General features: G+C 38.6%; 6 protein-coding genes across 9 annotated transcripts; 1 reads left to right on the top strand and 5 right to left on the bottom strand.

Moving 5' to 3' along the window:
• The first annotated feature begins 333 nt into the window (after positions 1-333).
• LOC111811664 (pentatricopeptide repeat-containing protein At5g66520) lies at positions 334-3,356 on the top strand. The gene is made up of 2 exons (XM_023698654.2): positions 334-2,935; positions 3,077-3,356. The coding sequence occupies exon 1, from the start codon at positions 401-403 to the stop codon at positions 2,447-2,449; it is 2,049 nt and encodes a 682-aa protein (XP_023554422.2). The 5' UTR covers positions 334-400; the 3' UTR covers positions 2,450-2,935; positions 3,077-3,356.
• On the bottom strand, positions 3,106-4,614 carry LOC111811758 (chlorophyll a-b binding protein 151, chloroplastic). Its single transcript, XM_023698784.2, has 2 exons — positions 4,411-4,614; positions 3,106-3,941 (listed from the first exon to the last, which is right to left on the bottom strand). Exons 1-2 carry the CDS (start codon positions 4,554-4,556, stop codon positions 3,290-3,292), a joined length of 798 nt encoding a protein of 265 aa, XP_023554552.1. The 5' UTR covers positions 4,557-4,614; the 3' UTR covers positions 3,106-3,289.
• Positions 4,615-5,125: 511 nt separating this feature from the next.
• On the bottom strand, positions 5,126-8,597 carry LOC111811642 (putative calcium-transporting ATPase 13, plasma membrane-type). The gene is made up of 2 exons (XM_023698594.2): positions 8,149-8,597; positions 5,126-8,061 (listed from the first exon to the last, which is right to left on the bottom strand). Exons 1-2 carry the CDS (start codon positions 8,464-8,466, stop codon positions 5,479-5,481), a joined length of 2,901 nt encoding a protein of 966 aa, XP_023554362.2. The 5' UTR covers positions 8,467-8,597; the 3' UTR covers positions 5,126-5,478.
• A 1,240-nt stretch (positions 8,598-9,837) lies between these two features.
• LOC111811633 (Nucleoporin, Nup133/Nup155-like protein) lies at positions 9,838-16,441 on the bottom strand. Of its 3 annotated transcripts, none has more exons than XM_023698578.2 (8): positions 16,086-16,441; positions 15,375-15,499; positions 13,467-15,287; positions 12,414-13,135; positions 12,184-12,336; positions 11,730-12,072; positions 11,092-11,168; positions 9,838-10,564 (listed from the first exon to the last, which is right to left on the bottom strand). In XM_023698578.2, the coding sequence occupies exons 1-8, from the start codon at positions 16,274-16,276 to the stop codon at positions 10,007-10,009; spliced, it is 3,990 nt and encodes a 1,329-aa protein (XP_023554346.2). In that variant the 5' UTR covers positions 16,277-16,441; the 3' UTR covers positions 9,838-10,006. The 3 variants fall into 3 exon arrangements, with proteins under 3 accessions (XP_023554346.2, XP_086974027.1, XP_086974028.1); XM_087117901.1 differs by having other exon boundaries at positions 11,092-11,165; positions 16,086-16,440; XM_087117902.1 differs by having other exon boundaries at positions 15,375-15,488; positions 16,086-16,226.
• A 526-nt stretch (positions 16,442-16,967) lies between these two features.
• Positions 16,968-19,865, bottom strand: LOC111811836 (uncharacterized). The gene is made up of 5 exons (XM_023698878.2): positions 19,708-19,865; positions 19,566-19,636; positions 19,407-19,487; positions 18,132-18,175; positions 16,968-17,263 (listed from the first exon to the last, which is right to left on the bottom strand). The coding sequence occupies exons 1-5, from the start codon at positions 19,745-19,747 to the stop codon at positions 17,164-17,166; spliced, it is 336 nt and encodes a 111-aa protein (XP_023554646.2). The 5' UTR covers positions 19,748-19,865; the 3' UTR covers positions 16,968-17,163.
• Positions 19,866-20,411: 546 nt separating this feature from the next.
• On the bottom strand, positions 20,412-24,082 carry LOC111811657 (uncharacterized). 2 transcript variants are annotated; one of them, XM_087117903.1, is made up of 2 exons: positions 23,658-24,082; positions 20,412-23,137 (listed from the first exon to the last, which is right to left on the bottom strand). In XM_087117903.1, the coding sequence occupies exon 2, from the start codon at positions 22,978-22,980 to the stop codon at positions 20,857-20,859; it is 2,124 nt and encodes a 707-aa protein (XP_086974029.1). In that variant the 5' UTR covers positions 22,981-23,137; positions 23,658-24,082; the 3' UTR covers positions 20,412-20,856. The 2 variants fall into 2 exon arrangements, with proteins under 2 accessions (XP_086974029.1, XP_023554405.1); XM_023698637.2 differs by having other exon boundaries at positions 23,755-24,082.
• Positions 24,083-24,402: the final 320 nt, after the last annotated feature.

The raw sequence follows: 24,402 nt of genomic DNA, 5'->3' as shown, positions 1-24,402 counted from the left end.
TTAAAATTATGTATAAATATCTCTAAATTTTAAATAATATTGTAAAAAAAAAAAATTAAAATATCTTTTAATTTGGAAAACCTTTAAAAATATTCTTAGATTTTTAAAACTTTTATTAATACTTTTTTAAAAAATAAAATGCTCCTACTTTTAATATACGAGCGAAATTGTATTTAAAAAATAAATTATTAGTTTTAATGAAATTTAATATTTTTTAAAAAATAATTAATATATATATATATATATATATATATATATATATATATATATATATATATATATATATTTTTTTTTTTTAAATATCTTTAAATTTTCGAAGGGGGTTTTCTTAATCATGATCTCATCTGGGTGTTCATAACGGAGCTCCATTCTTTGATTTCTGGTTCGATCCAATAGAATTATGATGGCGTCTCTTACACTTTCACACTCCCTCCAGCCATTTCTCCCTGGCAACCTTCATTTTCCTCTTCAAAGCTGCGAAACTGAACGAGAAGCGAAGCAATTCCACGCTCTCTCGCTCAAAACAGGCTCATTGAATGACCCTTCCATATCTCCTCGTCTTTTGGCTCTCTATGCAAATCCCAGAATCAACAATCTCGAATATGCTCAGTCCCTCTTTGACTGGATTCGAAAACCCACTTTGGTTTCTTGGAATATGCTCATCAAGTGCTACATTGAGAATCAACGTTCAAATGATGCCATTGCGTTGTTCTGCAAATTGCTCTGTGAGTTTATGCCTGATTCTTTTACATTGCCTTGTGTTCTAAAGGGTTGTGCTCGATTGAGTGCACTACAGGAAGGGAAACAGATTCATGGGTTGATATTGAAAATTGGGATTGGTGTGGATAAGTTTGTTTTGAGTAGTTTGGTTAATATGTATTCTAAATGTGGTGAGATTGAGCTGTGTAGGAAAGTGTTCGATCGAATGGAAGATAAGGATGTAGTATCATGGAATTCTTTGATTGATGGGTATGCTAGATGTGGTGAAATTGAACTTGCACTGGAGTTGTTTGATGAAATGCCTGAGAAGGATAATTTCTCATGGACTATTCTGGTTGATGGGCTTTCTAAAAGTGGGAAGCTCAAGGCTGCTAGAGACATGTTCGATCGAATGCCTACTCGAAATTCTGTATCTTGGAATGCTATGATTAATGGCTACATGAAAGCTGGGAAGTTTAACATGGCACGAGAATTATTCGATCGGATGCCAGAGAGAAACCACGTTTCATGGAATTCAATGATCACTGGATATGAGCTGAACAAGCAGTTCATTCAAGCCTTGAAGCTGTTTGAGGTCATGTTGACAGAAGATATATCACCCAATCATGCCACTCTCCTTGGAGCTCTTTCTGCAGCTTCAGGATTGGCTAGTCTTGGGAATGGAAGATGGGTTCATTCCTATATAGTGAAAAATCGATTCAAAACAGACGGTGTGCTCGGCACATCGCTGATAGAAATGTACTCCAAGTGTGGCAGCATTAAGGATGCCCTCAGAGTTTGTCAGTCTATTCCCAATAAGAAATTGGGGCATTGGACGGCTATAATTGTAGGCTTGGGAATGCATGGTTTGGTGGAGCAAACTCTTGAGCTATTTGATGAAATGTGCAGAACTGGGTTGAAGCCACATGCTATTACTTTCATTGGAGTGTTGAATGCTTGTAGTCATGCAGGATTTGCCGAAGAGGCACGTCGGTACTTCAAAACAATGACAGATGATTTTGGAATCGAGCCTTCTATTGAACACTACGGTTGCTTGATCGATGCTCTGTGTCGAGCTGGATACCTTGAAGAGGCGAAGGATACCATAGAGAGAATGCCCGTCAAAGCAAACTATGTAATTTGGATGAGTCTGCTAAGTGGTTCAAGGAAACATGGTAACACAAGAATGGGGGAATATGCTGCTCATCATCTGATGGATTTAGCACCGGATACTACTGGATGTTATGTTATTCTTTCGAACATGTATGCTGCAACTGGCTTGTGGGAAAAAGTTCGTCAAGTTAGAGAAATGATGAAGAAAAAAGGAATCAGAAAGGATCCAGGATGCAGTTCCATTGAGCATCAAGGTTCAATCCATGAATTCATTGTGGGAGATAGGTCACATCCTCAAACCGAAGAGATCTACGTCAAGCTGCGTGAGATGAAAGAGAAGTTGAATGTAGCGGGACACGTTCCCGACACGACTCAAGTTCTGTTATGTCTTGAGGAGGACAATGAGAAAGAAGCAGAACTTGAAACCCACAGTGAGAGGTTAGCTATAGCTTTTGGTCTTCTTAATATCAACCATGGAAGTCCTATCCGCATTATAAAGAATCTTCGTATTTGCAACGATTGCCATGCTGTGACTAAACTTATTTCTGATATTTATAACCGTGAGATCATTATCAGAGATGGGAGTCGATTCCATCACTTTAAAAGTGGGTCATGTTCTTGTAAGGATTTTTGGTGACTTCATCTCTTCTTATTTGGTGATATATCTTTCCTTCCTGCTTGAGCAACTAGCATCGTGTTTATCCCGCTGGGGGAAGGAAAGTTCAGTGAGTTTTCCTTCCAGGACCGGAGAAGGTCAAACTCTAGGCAGGCTGTCAGGTTTCGCCTACACTATGGTTTCACAAGATTGAACCTTTTTCTTCAACCAATGTAAAGGAGTTCCAGAGCACGAGGGAATGCGCTTTCATTCCTGTGACCGCCTCGTCTATGTACTCAGCCCGGCGCGCACGATATGAGAAAAAAGTGCAGGTTGGGAAGAAGCAATGAAAAGTCAGGATAGAGCCTCGGAGCCAGCCCAAGCGAATATCGGCATTTGAAGGCTTGAGGAGCAGTATGCAAAAGGGAAAGCCGTGGAGATGGCAGATTTGTCAGTCAGGCACACCGTGAGGCTGACTACAACATACCGGGAGGTTACAATTCCTGTTCCTTGTCCTCATGATTCCAGGTAAATTCGACCGTTGCAAGTTAATATATCTTAAGCAATGAGCATAGTAGGTCTTTCTTGGAAAGCTATATGAGGTTTTCAGTTTGAAATTCTTCTTCAACCTCTTATGTTTCCTAGCATCAATCAATCTGTGTTTTTTAGGGGAAAAAAACTGTGAATAGGACGCAACATTTGCCAAGATGCATGCTGAAATTCTATATGTGAAAAGAAGACATAGCACAGAGAACTTTGAACTTCAATGGATGTTTCTACTAGAGAAATTACATCAGCACTAATGGAGTCCACAGCATAAGATTTTCAGGAAACATAAGAATTTTGAGCATGGTAAAACAGAGTTTTTTACGACATGTTTCTTCATTTTCCGGGGACGAAGTTGGTGGCGTAAGCCCATGCATTGTTGGCAACAGGATCTGCAACATGGTCAAAGAGATTCTCAACAGGACCCTTTCCGGTGACAATAGCCTGGACGAAGAATCCGAACATGGAGAACATTGCCAGCCTTCCATTCTTTAGTTCCTTCACCTTCAACTCAGCAAATGCATCTGGATCATCTGCCAATCCGAGCGGGTCGAAGGCGCCTCCTGGGTAAATTGGGTCTAGTCCTTCACCAAGGGGACCGCCACCAACCCGGTATCCTTCAACAAAGCCCATGAGCACAACCTGGCATGCCCAGATTGCAAGAATACTCTGAGCATGGATGAGGTTTGGGTTGCCGAGGTAATCTAGACCACCCTCAGAGAAGATCTGAGAACCAGCCTTGAACCAAACTGATTCACCAAACTTGACACCATTCTTTGCAAGGATTTCAGGGAAGACACAACCTAATGCACCAAGCATGGCCCATCGGGAGTGGATCACCTCGAGCTCACGGTTCTTCGCAAATGTTTCGGGATCGGCTGACAGACCGGCTGTGTCCCATCCATAGTCACCAGGGAACTCTCCAGTCAGGTAAGATGGTGTTTGTTCAGAGAATGGTCCCAAGTATTTTGGGCGATCTGCCCCATACCTGTTAAGTAAAGAAATCAGGCGTTTGAATTACAATTCTGTGTTCTTAGATCACCAATGGATGAAAATTTACTCCTCAATTGGGTTAATCCTCCTACTTAACTGTGCTCACAATTCAATTCAATAAATGTTTAAACATCTTTAAAATGGACTGTGCTGATTGAACTGATCTTTTTTTAACTTATCATGTTCATTGCAGGAAAACACCATACATTACTGCACAAGGTAAAAATGGCCAAAGAGACAACCTGGGGCATGAAGATGCAGAAAATAATATCCAGGTACTAATTAGTTGGAGAGGAGAACTAAGTATTCTTTTTAAGAGTGTGAAAAACTCTCCCTATCAGACCGCGTTTTAAAAACCTTGAAGAGAAGCCCAAAAAGAAATGTCTAAATAGGACAATATTTGCTAGCGGTGGGCCTAAGTTGTTACATTTTAACCGCTAAAGCGAGAATGGAAGGGACTTTACCATATGCTCTGTGGAGCACTCTTAACTGTCCGCCGCATGGTGAAGCGGCTGCCACCGAAAGCGCCGACCTTCCGGACAAGCTCATTGGATTGCTTCAAGGCAGTCTGGCCTGCAAAGGCGGATTGTTGGATAGCAGAGGTGGCCATATTTGTGTGAAACTTCTTAAGGGGGGCTGAAGGCTGGTTTTGGACGAGGATGATAGTAGTGAAAATGGAGGTTATATTGGAGATGGAAAGATATAGTGGATTAGGATTACTACACGTCAGCAGCATCCTATTGGTCCTTCTGCTCAAACCCAGATTCTCATGCAGATAATTTATGGCGTTTCGTGAAGCCAAGTGGCAGCCAAGATATTGGTGGGGCCGCCCCCATAGCCACAAGTTTTCTGTTGTACTATATCAGCTCCTTATAATGGGCCGCTCGCATAGACAACAAAGCCTATGTGGTGTGGAGCATAGAAGATTGATAAAACACTCGAAAATCTCTCTGTAGTAGACACATTTTAAAATTGTGAGGCCGACAACGATATGTAATGAGCTAAAACAGATAATATCTAATAGTGGTAAGCTTGAATTTTTACAAATGGTATTAGAGTTAGATATCGAGCAATGTGCTAGTGAGAACGTTGGGCCCCAAGGAAGTGGATTGCGAGATCTCACCTCTTGGAGAGGTGAAAGAAACATTTCTTATGAGTGGAAATCTATAAAAAAAAAACAAGAATAAATACTATTTTTACAATATTATTCGAGTCTACTTTACAAATAAAACAATGTTACATTGTTTTATATATACCTTCCACGAGACATTCAAATAGTTTAAAAAGTCTTTAAACTTAAAATAGAAACATCATCAATTTAGATTTAACCATCTATCACAAATTTGTAACCATTTAAGAATAAATGAAGTCATGAAGTCATCTAAGAATAAATGAAGTCGCCCCACTTTAATTGGAAGCCCTTATTGCATAAATGAAACAACTGCAACCAGAGTCCAATCCTAATGAAACTTAACTTCACTTCATGTGACTTGACTTTATCTCGTGGTAATTCTATGTCTTTGTTCAAGCCCCTATGGCACTATCAATAGAAGCGATGCAAAAAAGAAACAGCTCGACCACTGCACCGCGCTTAGCTTGACACCATTGACAACACCGCCAGCAAACTCAATCACCACCATCTGCACAGCCAACACAGTCGCCAAAGAAACAAGAAACCACGGGCTCTGCAACACAGCCTTAAAAAAAGCTCCCCTGTTCGTCACCAGTCCCATAGCAGCAAGCAAATTAGCAATCTGGCAGAGCACAAAGGTATTGAACATCATGGTATGCCTCACATTCTCCTCCATGTGGGGCATAACCTCCTGTCCCAAGTACTCAAATAGCAAGAAAACAAACACTTGACATAGGACATGGATTACAATCTTGTACAGAATGACTTCAGTTATGAGAGATTGATTCCTATCCCTCCCTTGAAGAGGGGCTTGAACTTCCTCATCATTCAGCTCCATTACCATCATCAAGCCTCCAAGAAGGCACATAATCAAAGTCACCCATATAAGCTGTAATGTGGCTATGGGAGACTTCCCAGAGACCATGGTGCAGACCAAGGTTATCACAAGCCCAGACACTGAAGCAATGAGCTGAATTTGATAGAACTTTTGAATGTTGAGATAAATGCACCTGCTAGATTTTAGTGTCTGGTTCAAGGATGTCACATCTTCACACATGATATCACCAACCATTCTAGATTCTTTACTGCTCCTATGTTCTTGGAGAATCCGAATATCAGCTTCCATCAAAGTTGGAACATCCCTTGATGTCAAATCAGGCGAGAAAGCAACAATGTTCCCCTCAGCTTTCAGTTCTTTTATTAACAGATGCTTGTCTTCAGAGGTTGCCTTTCCCATAAAACTGATGTTCTTCATCAGCTCATGTCTCTCAGTTCCATCAGTCATCATTATTTCCTTAAATCTTTCACCTTCAACCACGTTGTTCTTGAGGTCACACTGAGTTCCAAGACCATTAACCATGTTTATGGCCTCAAAAAGCTCATCTTCTGATATTAGTATGATTCTTGCACCAATGTTTTGGAGATCCCTTAAGGCATTTAGTGTTTTTTCATGTGAGAATTTTAGACCTATAAATCCAAGCAGCTTTGATTCTCCTTCAAACAACTGATCATCATTCCTTCGTTGTTTACAAGCAAATGCAATGGGTCTTAAACCTCTTTGTTTCATCTCTCGAATCACGTTTTCGAATACGTCTTTTTCGTTTTCTATGTCGTGAACTATGCCTCTGATATCATAGTATTGTGAGCACATACTCACAATACTTGATGCATCCCCATAATAATGCACATGAAAAAGGTTCGCTTCTGTATCCATTTCACTACGTTTGCTCACCAATGCTCCAATGCCCTTTTCTGAGCTCAAGAACTTATGATCAATAATGTCAAACTTCTGATCAGGAGCTCCCAATTTGTTTTTCAAGAAATGGACCAGATCATTCCCTAAATGAACAGAAACCTTGGGATCAGAATATAAAATTTGAGCTGCTAGCTCAAGGCTTTGAGAAATATCAGTATGAAACTCCATAGCAGAGTTGATCTTTTGTTCTCCAACAAAGAACTCACAGAGCTCCACCTCGTGAAATGATAACTCAGCAGTGATATCAATACAGATAGCAGAAACAAGGCCCAAAGTTCCACAAGCTGATAGATTCAGACAGTTTCCTTTGAGGGATCTCATCTTTTCTCTCCAGAAAGAGAGGGACAGAGTGATTGCAAATGGCATCCCATGCTGTAATCCTATCACCATGGTTAACAGAACAGTAGCCAAGAAGGAAGCTCTCGACCCAAACTTCAAGAACATCCTTTCAAAGGCTTGAACCACAATGCCTGCCGTTAATTTCCCCTTGGTTTCAGGCCTATCATTGTAGTAATCATCATGGTGTTTACATAGCAAACGGGCTAGAACTACAACAAGAATCGTTAAAGACACTGTAAGACTAAACTTCTCCAAGAATTGATATGGCTTGTTCATCCTAGATTGGAACAGCGTCTCCTGTGAAGGATGAGTAACCAGCTCAAGCAGCACTTTTCCAAAGGCTGTGTCATGGCCAACAGACACCGCAATCATCTCCCCTTCGCCATGGTCAACCACAGAGCCACAAAATAGAAAAGGGTTTCGATTAGGATCGATGTGGGAGTTGATTACTTCATCCAGAATCAGATTTTTGCCTTTTATAAGCAACCCATCTGCAGGAACACGATCGCCCTTATTCAAATGGATTCTATCTCCCTCCCTAACATCAGAAACAGAGACCCTTTGGCATAGTTCATCTCTTTTCACAGTCACTTCCAAGATGTTCTTATTCTTTAAAAGCTCTTTCTCCTCAGCTCTTTTGCGGTAAACGCTTAAGATTGGAGGGAAAAATACAAGTAAGAACACTGCAAGGAGTATACCAAAACCATCATGCCATCCATGTTTAAGTCCTTGTTCTAATGATTCAATGGCAAAAGACAAACCAGCAGCAATTACTAAGAACAAGATTGTCCAGCTATTTAAGGAGTTCCATAAATAACAGCAAAATTCTTTTACAAACAGGAGAAATGAGCCACAGAATCCATACCCACGAAGTGTTTGTGCATCGATCTATACTCGTAAGGAACAAAAATCAAATGAAAAAGAAGAACAACAATTAGTGAAGTAGCTACAAGAAGAAGAGGAAAAAATGGTTACCTGTAGCAGCGATTCCGAACGCAGAAACGAGACAGCCTCCTCTACACCGCCGAAGTCTTTTAGCGCTTTTAAATTCTTCTCTTTCACGATCTTCTTAAGACGCTGCTTCTGGATATCCCTTTCGTCTTCAAAATGTACGTCAATAGCCGTGTATTGAGGCGGCGGCGACGGCGAAGGCGGCGGTGGCGAACTGGTTCGCCTCAGGCTGAGTACAAAGCGTATGCTTAAAACTAGTTGCCGGAAGCGAACCAGTTTGGATGGTGTACCAACCAGAAGCGGTTGAGCCCCATCATCGGCGATTCTTTGAAACATCGCCATGTATCTACCGGAGAAAACTAATAAGCTTTGAAACTTCTACGGCCATATTTAAGGCGAAGCGGACCCAATTACAGTAATATCCGATCACTTTCTCCGAAGCTTCCCACTGTTCTTTAGCACCGTCCCCCCAGCCCTCCTTATTTAACTGCCATTACCAAACTATATATAAATAAATATTTTTTTAAAATCCTAAATTTCAATAATAATAATAATAATAATACATTTTTTATTTTTTAAGGTTGGGAGAAAAAATATATGGGAACTTTTAAATTTTAAACTTAAAAAAATGTTCATGAAAAATTACAATAAAAAATTAATTTTTTTTTTTTAAAAAACAATTTACAACAAAAAAAGTTATAAAACTTTAGAGAAAAAATATTATTTATAGGCTTATTTTAGAAAAATAAATAAATAATTACCTGACATGATCTTTCTTTTAAATTTTTTTTGTTGGAGTTTAATAAAGAATTAAAAAATATATATATATATTTTAAAATAATTGTGATATTTTTAGTAAGAAATTGAGGGTAAAAAGAGAATTTAAAAAATGAAATCATAAATTTAAAATTGGTTTGTGTAAGACGCGTTTTGATCGTACGAAATGAGAGAGCGAAGTCGATATGGGGTTACGTGAACAAATTGAACACTGCAAATTTGAAATACCATTTGAAATAGAATTTACGAAATTAAAATATAAACAAAAATAACTACCTTCACCGACACATCGCCTCCTCTTTTATATCTATTTTCTATTTTTTAAATTAATAATAACATTTTTTTTACAATTTTGTTTGAGAATTTCATAAATTGAGCTAGTTTGTGAGTGGTAGGTTTAATACAATAAATTCGAATTTATTGATAATTTTAAAATATATATTCTTACTAATGATACAATTATTTTTTTTATTTAACTTTATAATTTTATTATTATTTATTTATGAAAGTTTCAATTAAATATTTAACACTAAATAAATAAATATTTTACTAGCCAGAGTTGATTGGATTGAAAAAAAATTACAATTAAAAAATAGGGTGAAGCCTAAAAAATTGTCTCAACCCCGACTAACAGACACCTCTAGTTTTATTGAAATTAGTTAAAAACACAATGCAAATATATACTTAAACTTGGCAGTAAATAAACTAAATTTTAAACATTTAGAAACAAAACAACGAAAAAATGATATTTCAACTTCAAAATTATTTATTCGTAGCTCCTAATCTATTTTTATAGATCAACCAATCAAAGTTCTCAAATTCCCCAAATCATACTTTGAGGTACAAAACAAGTTGTTCTCTACGAGTTCGTTTTATCCAATCCGAGCTTCGAGTTCTAAGACACAAAAAGATCTAGAAGCAATTTTCCCAAGCATGTCTCACAACTGTCAGGTCATTACTGTAGAAGGATCTTGTAAAGATGCACAACAAAGAAAAGTAAGCAAAAAAAACAAATCCCAATCAAAGAATCTTTCTTTTAGAAACCCTAAGAATTTACAGAATTAAGAAGATGCTAAAGCCAAAAGGAAGATGTTAGAGGCAGAAGTTAATCCACTAAAATAGGATCATCTTCCACTCTGTTATCATAATCCTCCACTCCCAACATAATGGCAGTCACCATTAACTTCCCTGCTTCAGGAAAATGTTTGTGTTGCATCAGAATTGCCTCTACAGAACCTACACAGTCTTTCACCATAATAGAGCCTTCATGATTCTCTTGTCTTAGGGGCAATACTGCATCAAATCCTCCTTCTCCAAACACTTCTGCTGCTCCATGTCCATAACATCTGCTTGAAGCTTTGAACAAAGCTGTTTCTCTCAGGTTTCTCATCGTCTCTTCATCACTCCATCCTTCCGCTACTGATGCTTCATATAGTTGATTCCAGTCATCCTGATCTGCAACATTTTTCCAGCACTCCTCCAAAAGCTTTCGGTGGGTTTCACGAAACGAGGTACTGGTCCAGGCAAAAATGTCGAAAGCCATCAATGAGAGTGTTGGGTTTTTGCTTTTGAGACACAGTTGAATAAGGCGATCGGGATGGAGGAGCTCGCAGTCGAGCTTCTGCTCTGTTTCGATGGCGAGAGAGGGATCTAAAATGGCTTCCTATAAGAGACAATGGATCAGGTGGAACCATCAGGAAACGGACAAGATCAAATGAAGAAAGAGCTTGATGCTTCTAAGCTAACATGTTTAACACAGCTACAGTGCTACATCAATCACATTCAAATGTTTTGGGTAGTCTCCATGCCTCAAAGGCCAGACCAGCATTTTTTTTAATCTCAATTCTATGAACAGTTTCCAGAACGGCAAGTAATTAGAGAAGAATTCTTCTCTTCTTCAATCTCTATTAGTTAAAAGTGAAGTAATTGAAGTTTTGGTTCCCCGTTTAAGATTTAGTTGATATTCTCAACTTTGCCTTTGGTGCTCTAAAGCATAACATTAAGAAAGCATCATTAGTTCTGTAGTTTTAAGATCAGAATAAAACAAAATTCAATAGTTCAACGGAAGTTATAGAACTGTACATATCATATGAATATGATGAGATGAAATCATTAAAAAATCCGAGCTGACAAAGATGTAAAGATTTAAGCAGGTTCAATCAAGTTCACCATTTCAAAAAGAAAACCAACCTGTAACTTAAGTATCTTTGCATCAGCCTCAATGCGCATCAACTTACTCTCATACTCAGTATTTCTACCTGCTGCTGCTATATAAAAAGAACATATTAATAAAAATAATCGGGTTTCAGAAGCCGCCAATCACCATTAAATATCAGAGAAGAACGATACTAACATACATAGAGGATATATCTTAAGTGATAGAAATACTGAAATAAACATTTTATTCAGTATTTCTCCAATATTGAAGAATCACATAGCAGAGAAAAACTATTGAATCACTTTGGCAATACACATGCTCTTAGAAAGGGAGTCCATTTCTAAGAGCAGGTAGGCATAACTTACAAGCAACATCTAATGAGGAATCCTGGAAAGATCGACTCTGATACTCAATATTTTTTTGGATAAGAACTCTGATATTTAATGAAGTCAGCTAGTCGACTAAAAGATTGACTGACGCATTGAGAGAGGGAGATTCCTCCCTTCATGCGAAACGATGATTTCTTATATAAAATTGTTTTTTAAAAAAAGGTCCTCTAGCAATGCACAAAATAAGTATGTTAAGAACTTGAGAAAGGACACAAGCAAGGAAATGTACAAAGCACTGCAGGAAAGGATAGGATTAATGCATGACCAGAGATGAGCAATACCTGCCATTAAAGCTATCTTTGAGAGGTACAAAAGGCGTTTTCGATCTGCCAATTTTAATTCCAAATTACAATGGTCAGATTCGACTTCTGTCTCAACTTCAGGGGGTGACACAGGTCCATCACCTTCGGACAGAGCTAATTCGTGGAGAGTGTCTGAGACGGAGAAAAATTGATGAAGGAACAACTCATGGAGCCACAAAAGATCTGGATGCTCCTTTAGAAATATCAAGAGTTCTTCATGGAACTCTTCTCCAAGTCTTAAAAGCTTGGAGAACTGTTTATTTTCATGAAGTTTTTTAAAAACAAAGTAGCTAAACCCTCCTTTAGGCCCCATGCTCTCATGCTGCATCACCATCCATGATAAACAATCAAACGCAAGCACCATATAACATAAGGAATAACATATAAATTTGAAAAACCAAATGAAGCATTGAAATAACAGAAAACTACACACCATAAGATTCCTGAGTAGCTCTGAATCATTAAGGTCACAGCAGATACTCCATAAAATGCTGTAGCATTCATGCTGTTTTGCAACAGCTAACAGACGTGATGAATGCTTCCTGAGGCTTTCTACCCTTTGCTCCACCAAATCTCCCCTAAAATCCTGCAAAACCATGTGTTTCAATATGAACTCAGATCTAGAACCTTGGTCACAGGAAGCACATCACACAATAAAATAACCTTATGCTCAGCTTCCACGGAATCTTTTATTCTTTGATAAAGAGAGCTGAGGAGTGAATCCCTTCGACTCCAAAATTCATGTAAAAGACCTTCAGTTTTTTCTCCGCGCTCTGCTTTTGCAGTGACAGCTCCAGCATGTGACTCAAGAAGAACTTCAGTTAATAGTTCCAGGTAGCAATATAAATCAGATTTTGCAGATGTATCAAGCTCAGAAACTTCATTTAAAAGCTGAAGCATGAGAGAAGCAATGAGCCATAGCCCATTCCGCACAACCAATTGACTGTACCAAGGTGTTAGGCCTTCAGATGGAGGATACCATAACTGATGCTCGTTTCTATATTGCACAGCCGCACGCATGATAGTAACACATGCTTTAGAGATTTCACAAGCTCTCTGGTTCTGGACTGCATATGATTCGTCTGCACTTACCACATAATCTAGCTGCCTTTCTAAACAATTAAATACTTCTTCTAATTCAGAAACTTTACTGTAGAACACTTCAGTATTATCTCTGTCCATTAGAAGAACAGTGTTTCGGCGAGCTCGCTCTCCAACAAATTGAATAAGATCCCATAGAGCACCTGACATAGGAGTTTCTGAATTAGAACTCAAGGAACTAAGTCCATTTGAACGGTTTTGGAAAATTGTGTTCTGCAGTTCCCTTAACTGAATCATCGCAGCAAGCTTTTCTCCATGCCCCAGGATAATTTGCAAAGAATTTCCTACACACCAGGACCAGAGTTTAAGTTCTTTAATTTGAATTTGAAATTCTATCTTCACAAGATAACCTTCCCATTCCAAGAACAAAAACTGAGTCCCAAATCAAACCAACTCCAATGTGACTTCAACCAATGTCAGGAAAAATAGAAATTTCTTGTCCTAGAATAAACATCTGAAGACACAGAAAGAGCATCTAGACCATTTATGCCAATATAAAAAACAGATAACAAAAAACATATATCAGGTGAAAAATTAACAGAGGTTCAGCATCTAAAGGTAAATATCTACAGCCATACCACAGAGAATTAGCATTAAAAATGAGTCGAAACATACTTTGTCTAGAACACAACTCTTCATGGCACTTTGATAAAGCAAGAAACTGGAGAAACTTCTCGTGCTTCTGCTGTTTGTCAATCAGCTGAGTAGAAACAACAGTCATCGACACAATCTCAGCACCTCTCGTTGTAGTCCAATGTTTTGCTAAAGTATCAACAATTGACTTGCTCATCCGCGTAAAAACATTTGTTTCGTCCTCCCTATCAAATGCACCAGAATTCTTCAGCTTCTCAAATGAGTTATTTACTTGACCAGATGACAGAAAATCATGGAAAAGTTGACGCAGCAAAGCTTCTGATTCTTCATCTCGAGCTGTTCGATGTGACATTCCAGACATAGTAGCCTTTTTCCTATCCACAACATCCTGCACCTCAAGACTACCTCTTGTACTCGCGATGTTGCCAGAAAAATTGAGGCTTCTTGAGTCATCTTGCACAGATCGTTCATTTGAACTTCCCCTGCGTGACAAACTACGTTCAGGAGGTTCAACTCCACCAAGGACAATAGCTTTTACGGGTATTGCCCATATTCCTGCTTTCTCAGTTAGTACAACCCAAGCTCCTTCACCATGCTCCGTAGATGGAAGCACTGAAGCATCTAATACTTTCCCCGCATCATAAGGTAAGTCAAATTGATACAGCAGAGTGGAGCTTCTATAGTAATGGGAGACAGTTGCCGTCCCATCACCTGAAAGAATGAGGGCTGATCCCGAAGGCTTGCCCCCTACCCTAAGTCTCATGGAGAACAAAAAATCTTCATTTTCTACTCTTGCTTTTGGAATTATGACTTGTATTGGGGCTTTTTTCTCCAGTATCCTCTTATCACCACTAGCCTCTATTCCTGCCCCAGATTTGTATTGCAAGGTAAGAAGGGTATACTGTATATAACTCGAACTACTAATGCGATCCTTACAGAATGTGGCAACTAAAATGGTGATGACAGCGTCTTGTTCATCTTCCTGCAAATCAAGAGGCCAGATCCTTTTCTGACCAGCTAGATCTTTTTTAATGCCCAAATCACTATCTGTACCAACAATTTCATAGGACCAGAGCTTGGACACTTGTAAATCAGGAAAAAGTTTAAGACAAAAACACTGTATCTCATGATCTGTCAGAAGCAAAAACTTTCTGTTAAATTTATCCAGTTGAAGGTGAGAACGAGACCAAGTTAGAGACCTTGGATACCCATCACTCACAAGATTTTGACAGCTACCATCATCTTGACAGCGAAAACTACATATATCTTGAGGTACTTCAGTACATTGAATTCCCATAGGGCTGCAGCGATACTGCCAAAGCTGGCCATTTGAACTACATGCAAGGGCAACACAAACGTACTGGGAATCAGGGACAGCAGCGGCAATCAAAGAGTTGAATGTACATGGTCTATTCGGACGTTGATTTCCAAGTGAAGTGCTTTTCCCATCAAAAATTGAAGTTTTTGATGAAATTGCCGCTGGCTCATGAGAAGATGTTAGACAGGTAATTGGAGTGCTTCCTCCATCTGAGAAGATATCAGGCCAATACACAACAGCTCCTGTTTTTTTATTACAAATTATAATGGCAACGGAGTTTTGGTGTTTAACTGACTTTCTTGAACTTTGATTTTGGCTATCCCAACTAACAACGCTGAGCAACCAATGATCATTGTTGTTTCTTCCAATATCTTTACTGTCTAAAATTCTTTTTGGAAGTTCACGAACAACACATTTCATGGTGGCCACAGGTAACAAGTATGTCCAAAGAAAGAGCTTGTCTCGGCATATAATCCAAGCAAGGGATGTCTCGGCATCCATTCCACCTGCCACGCTTGCACCACCTGCAAGGAAAAAAGCCTATCATGTTTCCAAGAAAATAGTAGCATCAAGAACTATAAACTATTTTTTACTGCAATAAACATCATTACTTGTGGGAAACTGCTGTACCAAACTGGCCTGCTCATCACGAACCACTTGGGGGAACTCTCCAACATAGACAGGCCGAACTGGATCTGTCTCATCTTCCTTATCACTTCTATTAACTGGTGAAATTCTAGGAAAATATAAAGAATAAATTAAACATTCTCCATATTGGAGCAAGTTATGAGGCAAGAAGCAAAATATAAGCGAATGAATGAAATGCACCTTTCAATTAAAACAGAAATTGTGGTCAGAGTTAGTTCAGGAGGTGCAAATAATTTTACGAGCAAGACATTCATATTAATACCATCCTAAGGGTACTATTGAGCCAATTCATAACACATATGTTACAAGCATTTTCAATTCGCACAAATCAATAGGAGAAAAAAAAAAAAAAAAAAAAAAAAGAAGTGTCACATTATGATTTATACTTGGTCAGATTACTTTTGTTCTAAAAATTTTCGAAATACCACTAAAAAAACCCATCAACCCACTCCAATTACCAGACATCGGGGAAAACCGCCAAAAGGGCAATCCCCGTTTAATGATTAACCGTTAGATTTCATCAACTTGCTGCCAATAACTCGCACAAACGAACTTAATTACCACTGTGTTTCATGAATCGAACATAAAAACTGAGTCGATACTCTGAAACGAGTAAAGTTAGAGCTCTGACAAGCAATCGTGATTGACACATACAGCAATGGTGGCACTAATACCTTGCAAGGACTGATAAGCGAGGAGCCCAAGGAGCCGGAGTGCCGGTGCCGGGGCGGTTGGGGATCAGATTATCGAGAACTGGCTTACGGACGGCAGAAATTGGTGTAATAGGAGAATCAGACAGGGCCGGGGCCAAACTTCGACCTGTTCTGGAGCTTGAATTGCGTCTCTTCGTCCCGGGAGAGAACATTGTTGAATACTACACAGAAAAATGGAAGAAGAAGAAGAAGAAGAAGAAGAATTGGATTTCGGGGTTTAGGGTTTAAAGCTTGGAGTGCGAAGAAATGAACGCGGAAAGCACGAAGCTCTGGCGGGAGATGGGAGTGATCGAGTGTGCTCAAGCGTACTGACCATCTTGCGATCCGCCGTCCACCTTTTTTTTTTAATTATTAATTTGATTTTTATACTTTTAAATTTACAAATATTTAATCCTTCTTTAATTCTTAAAAGTATAAATATAATTTATCTATTAATTCATACATATCTATTAAATAAATGGATTTTGTATTTTATAGATTCTTAGACGCACATATTTTTAAAAAAAAATTAATTAACCAATTAAATATATAATTCAAATTTATTTCTAATAAGACTTTAAAATTTTAATTAATTAACCAATTAAATATATAATTAAAATTTATTTCTAATAGGACCTTAAAATTTTAATTTGTGTCTAGTAGTTTTGTATTAAGTTAACATTAACTAATAATTTATTAAAATTAAAATTAAAAAATGAAAAATTTATCGTTCATAAATCTATTACATACAAAATATATCCAATAGTTACATTTTAAATAAAAAAAATTCCTCTAATTTTCTGCTCAATGAACTAGATTTTAATGAATCTACTCTTTATTCTGAACCATTTTATTGCCTCTAAATTCATGAATGAACTATTCCATTTATACTGCACTTGGATTCTTTCACGTTTTTACAATCTGAGGAAGAGGAAGAAGATGAGTAAGCTTACGAGATTCGGTTATCTTCTATCGAAAAACATCGAAATTCTTCACAGAATATGTGCAGAAGTATACGTGAAGCCATAAGTAATCGAAAAGATATCGAAACTGGGTAAATTTAGAAGAGCAAGCTAGCCCATGCACCAATGAAAGCAAAGCCACCAAATGGAGCTAAGGTAGAATACTTTCTATCTTCAAGAAGGGCCACAGTATAGCACCTGCAATGGAAGCACACATTCTTATACATCTCTGAAACAGACATATGAGTTCAATATGAACCTGCTAAAAGGAAACTGGAAGAGATTTCAATTGAGTCCAAACCTGTTCTATGCTCAATCAGTCCTACATACCTTCTTTAAGCCCTTTTGGATCAGATTCAATAAAGGGGAAAAAAAAACGGCAAATATTGTCCTCTTTGGGCTTTCCCTTCCAGGAATTCCCTCCAAGGTTCTAAAACGCGTCTAGAGAGAGGTTTCCACACTCTTATAAGGAATGCTTCGTTCCCCTCTCTAACCGATGTGGGATCTCACAACTAATAACTAGGTGCTTTGCTAGGAAGTCACTAATGGGTGTGGTTTATCAGATGCATTAGGCTCAAACACTTCATAATCGATCTCTTTCGGACAAACTTTCTTCATCTAATCTCTCACTTCTCTCACTAAGTTCTCTCATCGTACACGTTTTTCCTTCATAAATTACCCTTTGCCCATTTTCTCATGTACACATTTTTCTCAATAGCTTCTCCTATCGGTGATCGTTCCTCGCCTCATGCTTCTTACTAGTCTCACTTCATGTACAATTTTTCTCAGCCAACTCAACAGCTTTTCTTTTCTAACTCATCAGTCGATCAAGTGTTTTTGGGATTTTTATTCTCCCTTTTGTATAATGAATTCATCATATCAATTAAATGTTGGGATTATCAGTTAAAAGGACAAAAGAAAACTGAATATGAATTCAGCTTCAGATTGAGAAATGTTGTGACAGGTAAATCATGGAAACTTAGACACATGAATGCAAAATCAAATAGAAATAAAAGAGAGAGAGATCCAAACAAACATCAAAGATGGAACAAAAAATGGGTCTTACGTGCCCGAAAATGCAAGAATTCCAGCAGTCAAAAGGCCTCCAAACTGTCCAAAAAAAAAACATAAAGATAGCATCAAAGGACCCATCAAAGTAGGGGAAAAACACAAAACCAACTTAAATATTAGGAAAATTTTGGAAGAGTAACTTCATCTTTTAAAATATTTGTTAACGTGTGTTCCTCGTTCATTTACATTGACATAGATAAAATGATGTGTGTGTACCATTTTACCTCTCTCTCTCTCTATATATATATATATTTCTTTTTGAAGATAGCAAGGAGGCAATTTGTTCGCGGGGCGATTTAGCTAGCCAAATCGCACTAATGCAATTCATTCGCCCTACGAGATTACATAGCAATTCAAACTCTTAGTCAGACTAGGGCTAGGGCAACTCATTCTATTCTCTCTGAGGTCAGGTAGGTAAAGCGTCTAACTTAGGGAGGCGCGTCGAATCGCTGAAAGGCCTTGGTTATTCTCCAATTTGGTAAGATGAAGATAGAAAACTACAATGATTCCAAACTGAACTTCCCTCGTCTCGTATCCATGCTGCCCCGACTCCAAACTCGATGTTTGTTAACTAAGCGGGACATTCCCAAACTCTTTTTTATCAAACTCCTTTCTCATTCCCTATATATATAATATATATATATATATATATATAGATGGGAAGAAGCTAGACTTGTAGATAAGCTTAAATATTAATTTCCATCAAATCAATGCGACGTCTAAAAACTAAAAGTTTAGGTCTTACTTCGTAACCTTTAAAAGTAACTTTATAAAATTTCTACCTATGAGTTTCTTTATTTTGCCATATGTTCTTAAAATCCACAAAATAGTTTAGAATCTTGTTTATATATTTAGAATTTGACTAAGATTTGAAGTGTTTAATTAGCAAAGATGAAATAAGCACAATTTCCAAAAACAAAATATCAAATGGTAATAAAACGAGACAGTTTGGGTAATACACATATGGCAAGTTTTATTTGTGGGCTTGAATGTTATAGCTGAATCCACCTAACATGTGAAGAATTTATACCAGGGAAAGAAAAAAGATCTGAATGAATTCAAAACATTCAAACACAACATCTAGTGCTTTGATTTCCACCATACTCTAAAGCTTAAGATTAGGATCTACTTTCAGGTTAGGTCGAGTTGGATAATCGTTTGATAAAAGTTCGGATATCGATAAGCTTTGCCCAGAATGATCAGAGAGAGAAAATTTACATCCAAAAACGATGCTGCAAACGCGAGGAATGAAAAAAGGGGGAAAACTTACAATGTTAGGGTTCTTGGTCGAAGGGGCAGCAAGCAGAGCCGCTGTGTGAACCAAATGATACAGAGACGCCGTTTGCCAAACCTTCACAGGATTTTACAGGAAAAAAAAAACAATCAAAATCAAATCGATTCAAAGCAGCGAAAGATGAAGCAAATCAACCTCTTTATAAGCCGGATTTTGGGGTTTGAAGGCATGGGCACCGTACGTGCCCAATCCAAGAGCTGCAACGCCTGTTTAACGCCGAAATTGAATCAAAATCCAAATCAAGAATCTACAGCAGGAGAATCGAGGGTGATATTACCAGAAATCGCAGCGACTTTGTGCCAGTGAAGTGGGTTCATCTTGTTTTTTGCTTTCTGGGTTTGAAATGGAATGACTTCAAGAAGAGTTTTGTGAAGGGTTTTTTAATTTCCCCTTTTTTATTTCCACATATGATGACGATGGTTTGAAATTAGAACGACCTGTCGCTCTCCTTGCTTTCAGTCCGCAGCCGACATATCGGCCCAGAAAGAGAGGACAGTGCAAAAGGAAAATAAATAGAAAAAGGGTCTTCTTCTGGCTTCTGCTGCTTCTTGATTGACCGGCGCTGTTCATCTGACCGGTCAACGGGTTGACTTATCTTCCTTAAAGGATTATTTTCCATGTCCGTACCAGTTCTGAGTTGACTATTCGATGCCTAGAGAAGGCCCTCAAAGGAGCCGTTCCCAGTTCATCCCCTGATCGGCACGCAACGACCCGCTCTCGCCGCAGGAGCAGCTCACTGTACGATGAATGGATAGAATGGTACTTAGCAGCCAAACACCAAAGGTAAAAGCATATTAACGAAAGCTTGGAGCTAACGGACAGGAGTTTCTAACTTTCGAGTTTGGTTTTCAAGAACGATTCTATCGGGACATTGAGTGATACTGTAATTACTTTCGACCCTCTAAAGATGATAGGTTACGGTAAATTTTAACCCGTGTAGCATCAGCAAAATCAGATGAACAGTAGTTTTGTCGTATGCAATGAGACCTCAAAGCATTGAAGCTTCAAATTTTACAACAAAATCAAGAGATTAAACAACCAAGTTCTCGTTCATTTCCATTAGAACAAAGTAAGAACAGCTAATCTGGAAAAAGAAGAAAAAAAAAAAGCAAAGCTCTTCTGATTAACAATGCAGGGAACGTAGCATAATAATTGTATTGTTATGCTGCAGTGCAGGATAACAAGCCTCAAAGTTGCTTTCTTCTTCTGTAAAAGCATTCACTTGAAGCTAGATTCGTCGTCAAAGGAGCGACTCGACTCGACTCGGCACACATTAATCCGAATCAACCGTAGATTACTCGTCTTGTCTGTAATGGCATTTGGCCAAACTCTTGAGACATATTTGTACAGTTAGACCTAACTTTGGTTAAGACTGCTCAGATTGACTCCAACCCATTATCATCTTCCTTTTCTTCTCCAGCTAAACTCAACTGGTTTCAGTCAACCCTTCATTTTCTTTTGCAGTGTGGAGAAGCTCGTCAGGAGTGGCCGCCGGGTCGAGATCCCAACAATACTCAGGCAAGTTGCTGGCTTCTCCCTTGAGTAAATAAGAGGGTACCTGGTGTGAAAATCGTAGCATCTCTTTCCTGGGAATCCATCGAATGGCATCTTTGTCTGCATTTCTTTGATATACCGTCTTGAATCCAGTTAGTTTGACAAGGGGGCAGATGCAGACACCAAGCTCCTCCGAGTAATCGTCAAGAACCTCGACCATTTCGTATCGGTGCCTCACTTCATCGGGTGTTGATCTGTCCCAGCTTGTCGACCAGTTTCGATATACAGCCCAAATGTCTCCACTTTTAGGATATATCCGAACGCAGCCACCCCGGCCAGCTTTTTCACGGCTTAAGACATGAGAAAAGATGTTGATATGTTCAATAACATCGGAGTTCCAAGCACGGAAATTTCCACATGATTTTGTAAATCCATATTCCAACCAGTTTACTGATCCAAATTCCGTATCAGTTTTGGAGTTTAAGTAACTAATAAGAATCTTAAATGGTTTAACTGAAATGATCTCGCGAATCAGACAGTACAAGCGAGGCATACCATCTTCTTCGTCGTATAGAGCCCATATTTGCTTTGCTTTGAAGCATTCCTCTGAGCGATCCTTGTCAAAATCGTGGAAGTCGGAATCAGGTACGTTTATTGAGATTGGTCCAGCTCTATCTTTCTCTAACCAACGGCCAGATACCTCAGAATTAGCTGTTTTAGGTGCTCGTCCAGTCTTTCCAACCCGACCGACTTGAGGTGGCTCCGTCTTTGCTTTCTCAAGTGCAGCAGCATTGGCTGAAGAAATCCTTATCTCTTCCAGTTTCTTGCGAATTTCAGTCCTTGCCTTCTCAATTAACAGCTTTCTGGCGTCAAATGCAGGAGGAATAGGGGTGCGCTTAGCTGAAGCCTCAGTTGGAGAGGAAGAACCTACAGGCTCATGCTTAACACTAACATTTCCATTAGCCAATCCTGAATCCGAACCAGGCAGCGGTCCCTTCTCCATGTAGCCGTTTCTCAACCCGGCTTCCACGACTACCTTCCTTCTCTTATCACCTCCATTGCTATCAGATCCCAAAGTCTCATTACAGCCAAAGGGTGTGCTAGCATTCATATTGCCCCCCTTGTTTTTCGTAGCGCGCTTTCCATTGACTCTCGCCTTGTCTTTCACTCCTGACGTACTGAAATGTCCATTGGCTTGACCAACATTATCAATAGGCACCGACGACGGTCCATTTGAGCCCAAGCTTTGAGTGTAAACTCCAGATGACGAGTTCCACTGAAACGACATGTTCGAAACATATTCGTAACCATGCCCAGTAAAAAAGCTAGTATCTCCTGGGATATACGTAACTCCCTCAAATCCATGACTTCCATATCGATTACCAGCCACATTCGACCAAGAGCAGTAAGGAAAAGAACCATTCACAGGGGCAGCACCAGTTTCGACAGCAACAAAAACGCCACGACAATTCTTGCACCGAAGTTTCTTGTTCACATATTTCCGAAGATACTCATATTGAACTTTACAAGAGGTGCATACAGTCCAAAAGGTATCAAGTCTACCGTGGGACATGGACAGATTAGTATAGTTGTTAAAACTTGTAGCCGCAGAACCATGAGCTGAAGATAAGTGTGGCTGGTTGACTCCAGATACCAATTGTGTGGTTCTCATGATATCATATGCATTTCTCTTGGAACTATCTGAAAGTAGAGCCCATGCTTCAGAAACGAGCTTAAACGCGCCATCAGCCCCGACTGTCTTGTTCTTGTCAGGATGTAGCAACACAGCCATCTTCTTGTACTGTTTTTTAATAGCCTCTTCCTTGGCAGAAGGCTTCAATCCTAGAATAGAATAATAATCTATCTCCCCATTACACCTAATCTCAGAAGCAACATAAACATCAAAAGTTGCCACCATTTGAGATATCCCATCCATCTCTGGGAACAGAGTTTTAGCCTTCAACGCATAATTCTTAGCCCCATTGAAATCTCGCTTGGCAAAACGCTTCTCAGCAGCTTCTTTTGCTTTAAGAGCCTCCTCTTTGTTTACTTCCATTTACAAATCTAAATCAGTGAAAGACTAAGAACACGGAGACAAAAAAGGCTACGACCAGTGAGTTGTTGTTCTTAACAGCTCATGAAGCCACATTCTCAAACATATCCACATTTCCACGTTCCTTAATAATTTAGCAACAATGTCAACGTTCCAATACCTGCAGAGTTTATTTTCAACGCAGAAAAAGGATAAATCTCAGAGTCAATGAAGTCGAGAATTCTCATTATGGCAAGTAACAAGGAAGGAAAATAAAAGACAAGATCTAGAACTGGAAATTCATGCATTGTTTAGCAGCTAGCTACAGTAAACTCGGAAAAGGAAAATCAAATTTAAAAATCAGAGCCTCGAGAATCTCGATCTTTGAAGTAAACTAATCAACCAGTCCCAATCTCAAATAATTTGACAAAATCGACATTCACATTTCTCCATAACTAGAGTACAATCGCAGCTAAAAAGCACAAAATCCCATCGCCATCTTCATATTCCTCAGCATTCAAACACAAAAATAGAAACCCATTTCGCAACAAATCCATATCCACTCGAAATGACAAAATTCAGCTCAATTTCCTCAATTCGCAGCCAAAAAGAAATACATTCAAAATACGAACAGCACATGTACAAAATCCATACGCTACAAAGACTTTATCCCTCAAAATTAGAAGGAAAAAGAAAAAAACCTAAAAATAGCTCACTGAAATCCGAGCAAACAAAATGGAGGTGGTGTCTATCCAGATCGCCACGTGTACTTAGAACATCAAGCAAAATTAAGCTCACCTGTGGGCAAATCTCACTGTACCAGAGGCACTAGCCCACTCAAACAAGCCTCCTCCCGCGAAAACAGACGAAATTCCCCTAAAAATGATTTTTCCCGCTTTTTCAAAAAATAGGGGAAAATGTCACTGGAAGTGCACAGAAGAGTAAATTAGGGTTCATAAAATTGGGGAAATCCAAAGGATGGACGTGGAAGAATTAGATCCGGGCCGGAGCCGGCTCTGACTCCGAAGATGTGGCGGCGACGAATTTGGAGCTGGAGGCCCTCGATCGCCGGTCGGAAAAATTAGAAGGAGAAAAAAATTAGTGTAATGTAATAATAATAATAAAAATGAAATATAATCTTGTAATATGCTATTTAATGGTGCTCCCTGCTAAAATGCGCTATTCTTGATTTATTGTAAAATATTATAATTTCACTTTTCCTTTTTTTTAATATTTATAATATTTATTTTTGTATTTTTTTACTTATAATAAACAGTGGAAAACAGATAATTTTAGATTAATTTATTGCTTCTAATTTTATTTTTATTTAAACTAAAAATCAATAATGTAGGTCACTAATTATTTCCCTTTTTAATTTTCTTTAATTTTATTAATTACAAAATTAATTAAATATTTAAATTGACTAAATTGTACTGCCATTTTTAT

The sequence above is a fragment of the Cucurbita pepo genome, chromosome 15 (assembly GCF_057944985.1).
Source record: "Cucurbita pepo subsp. pepo isolate OVF chromosome 15, ASM5794498v1, whole genome shotgun sequence".
In the NCBI taxonomy this organism is placed as follows: domain Eukaryota; kingdom Viridiplantae; phylum Streptophyta; class Magnoliopsida; order Cucurbitales; family Cucurbitaceae; genus Cucurbita; species Cucurbita pepo.
Note: the sequence above shows the minus strand (reverse complement) of the source record. Positions and strands in the feature narration are given on the sequence as shown.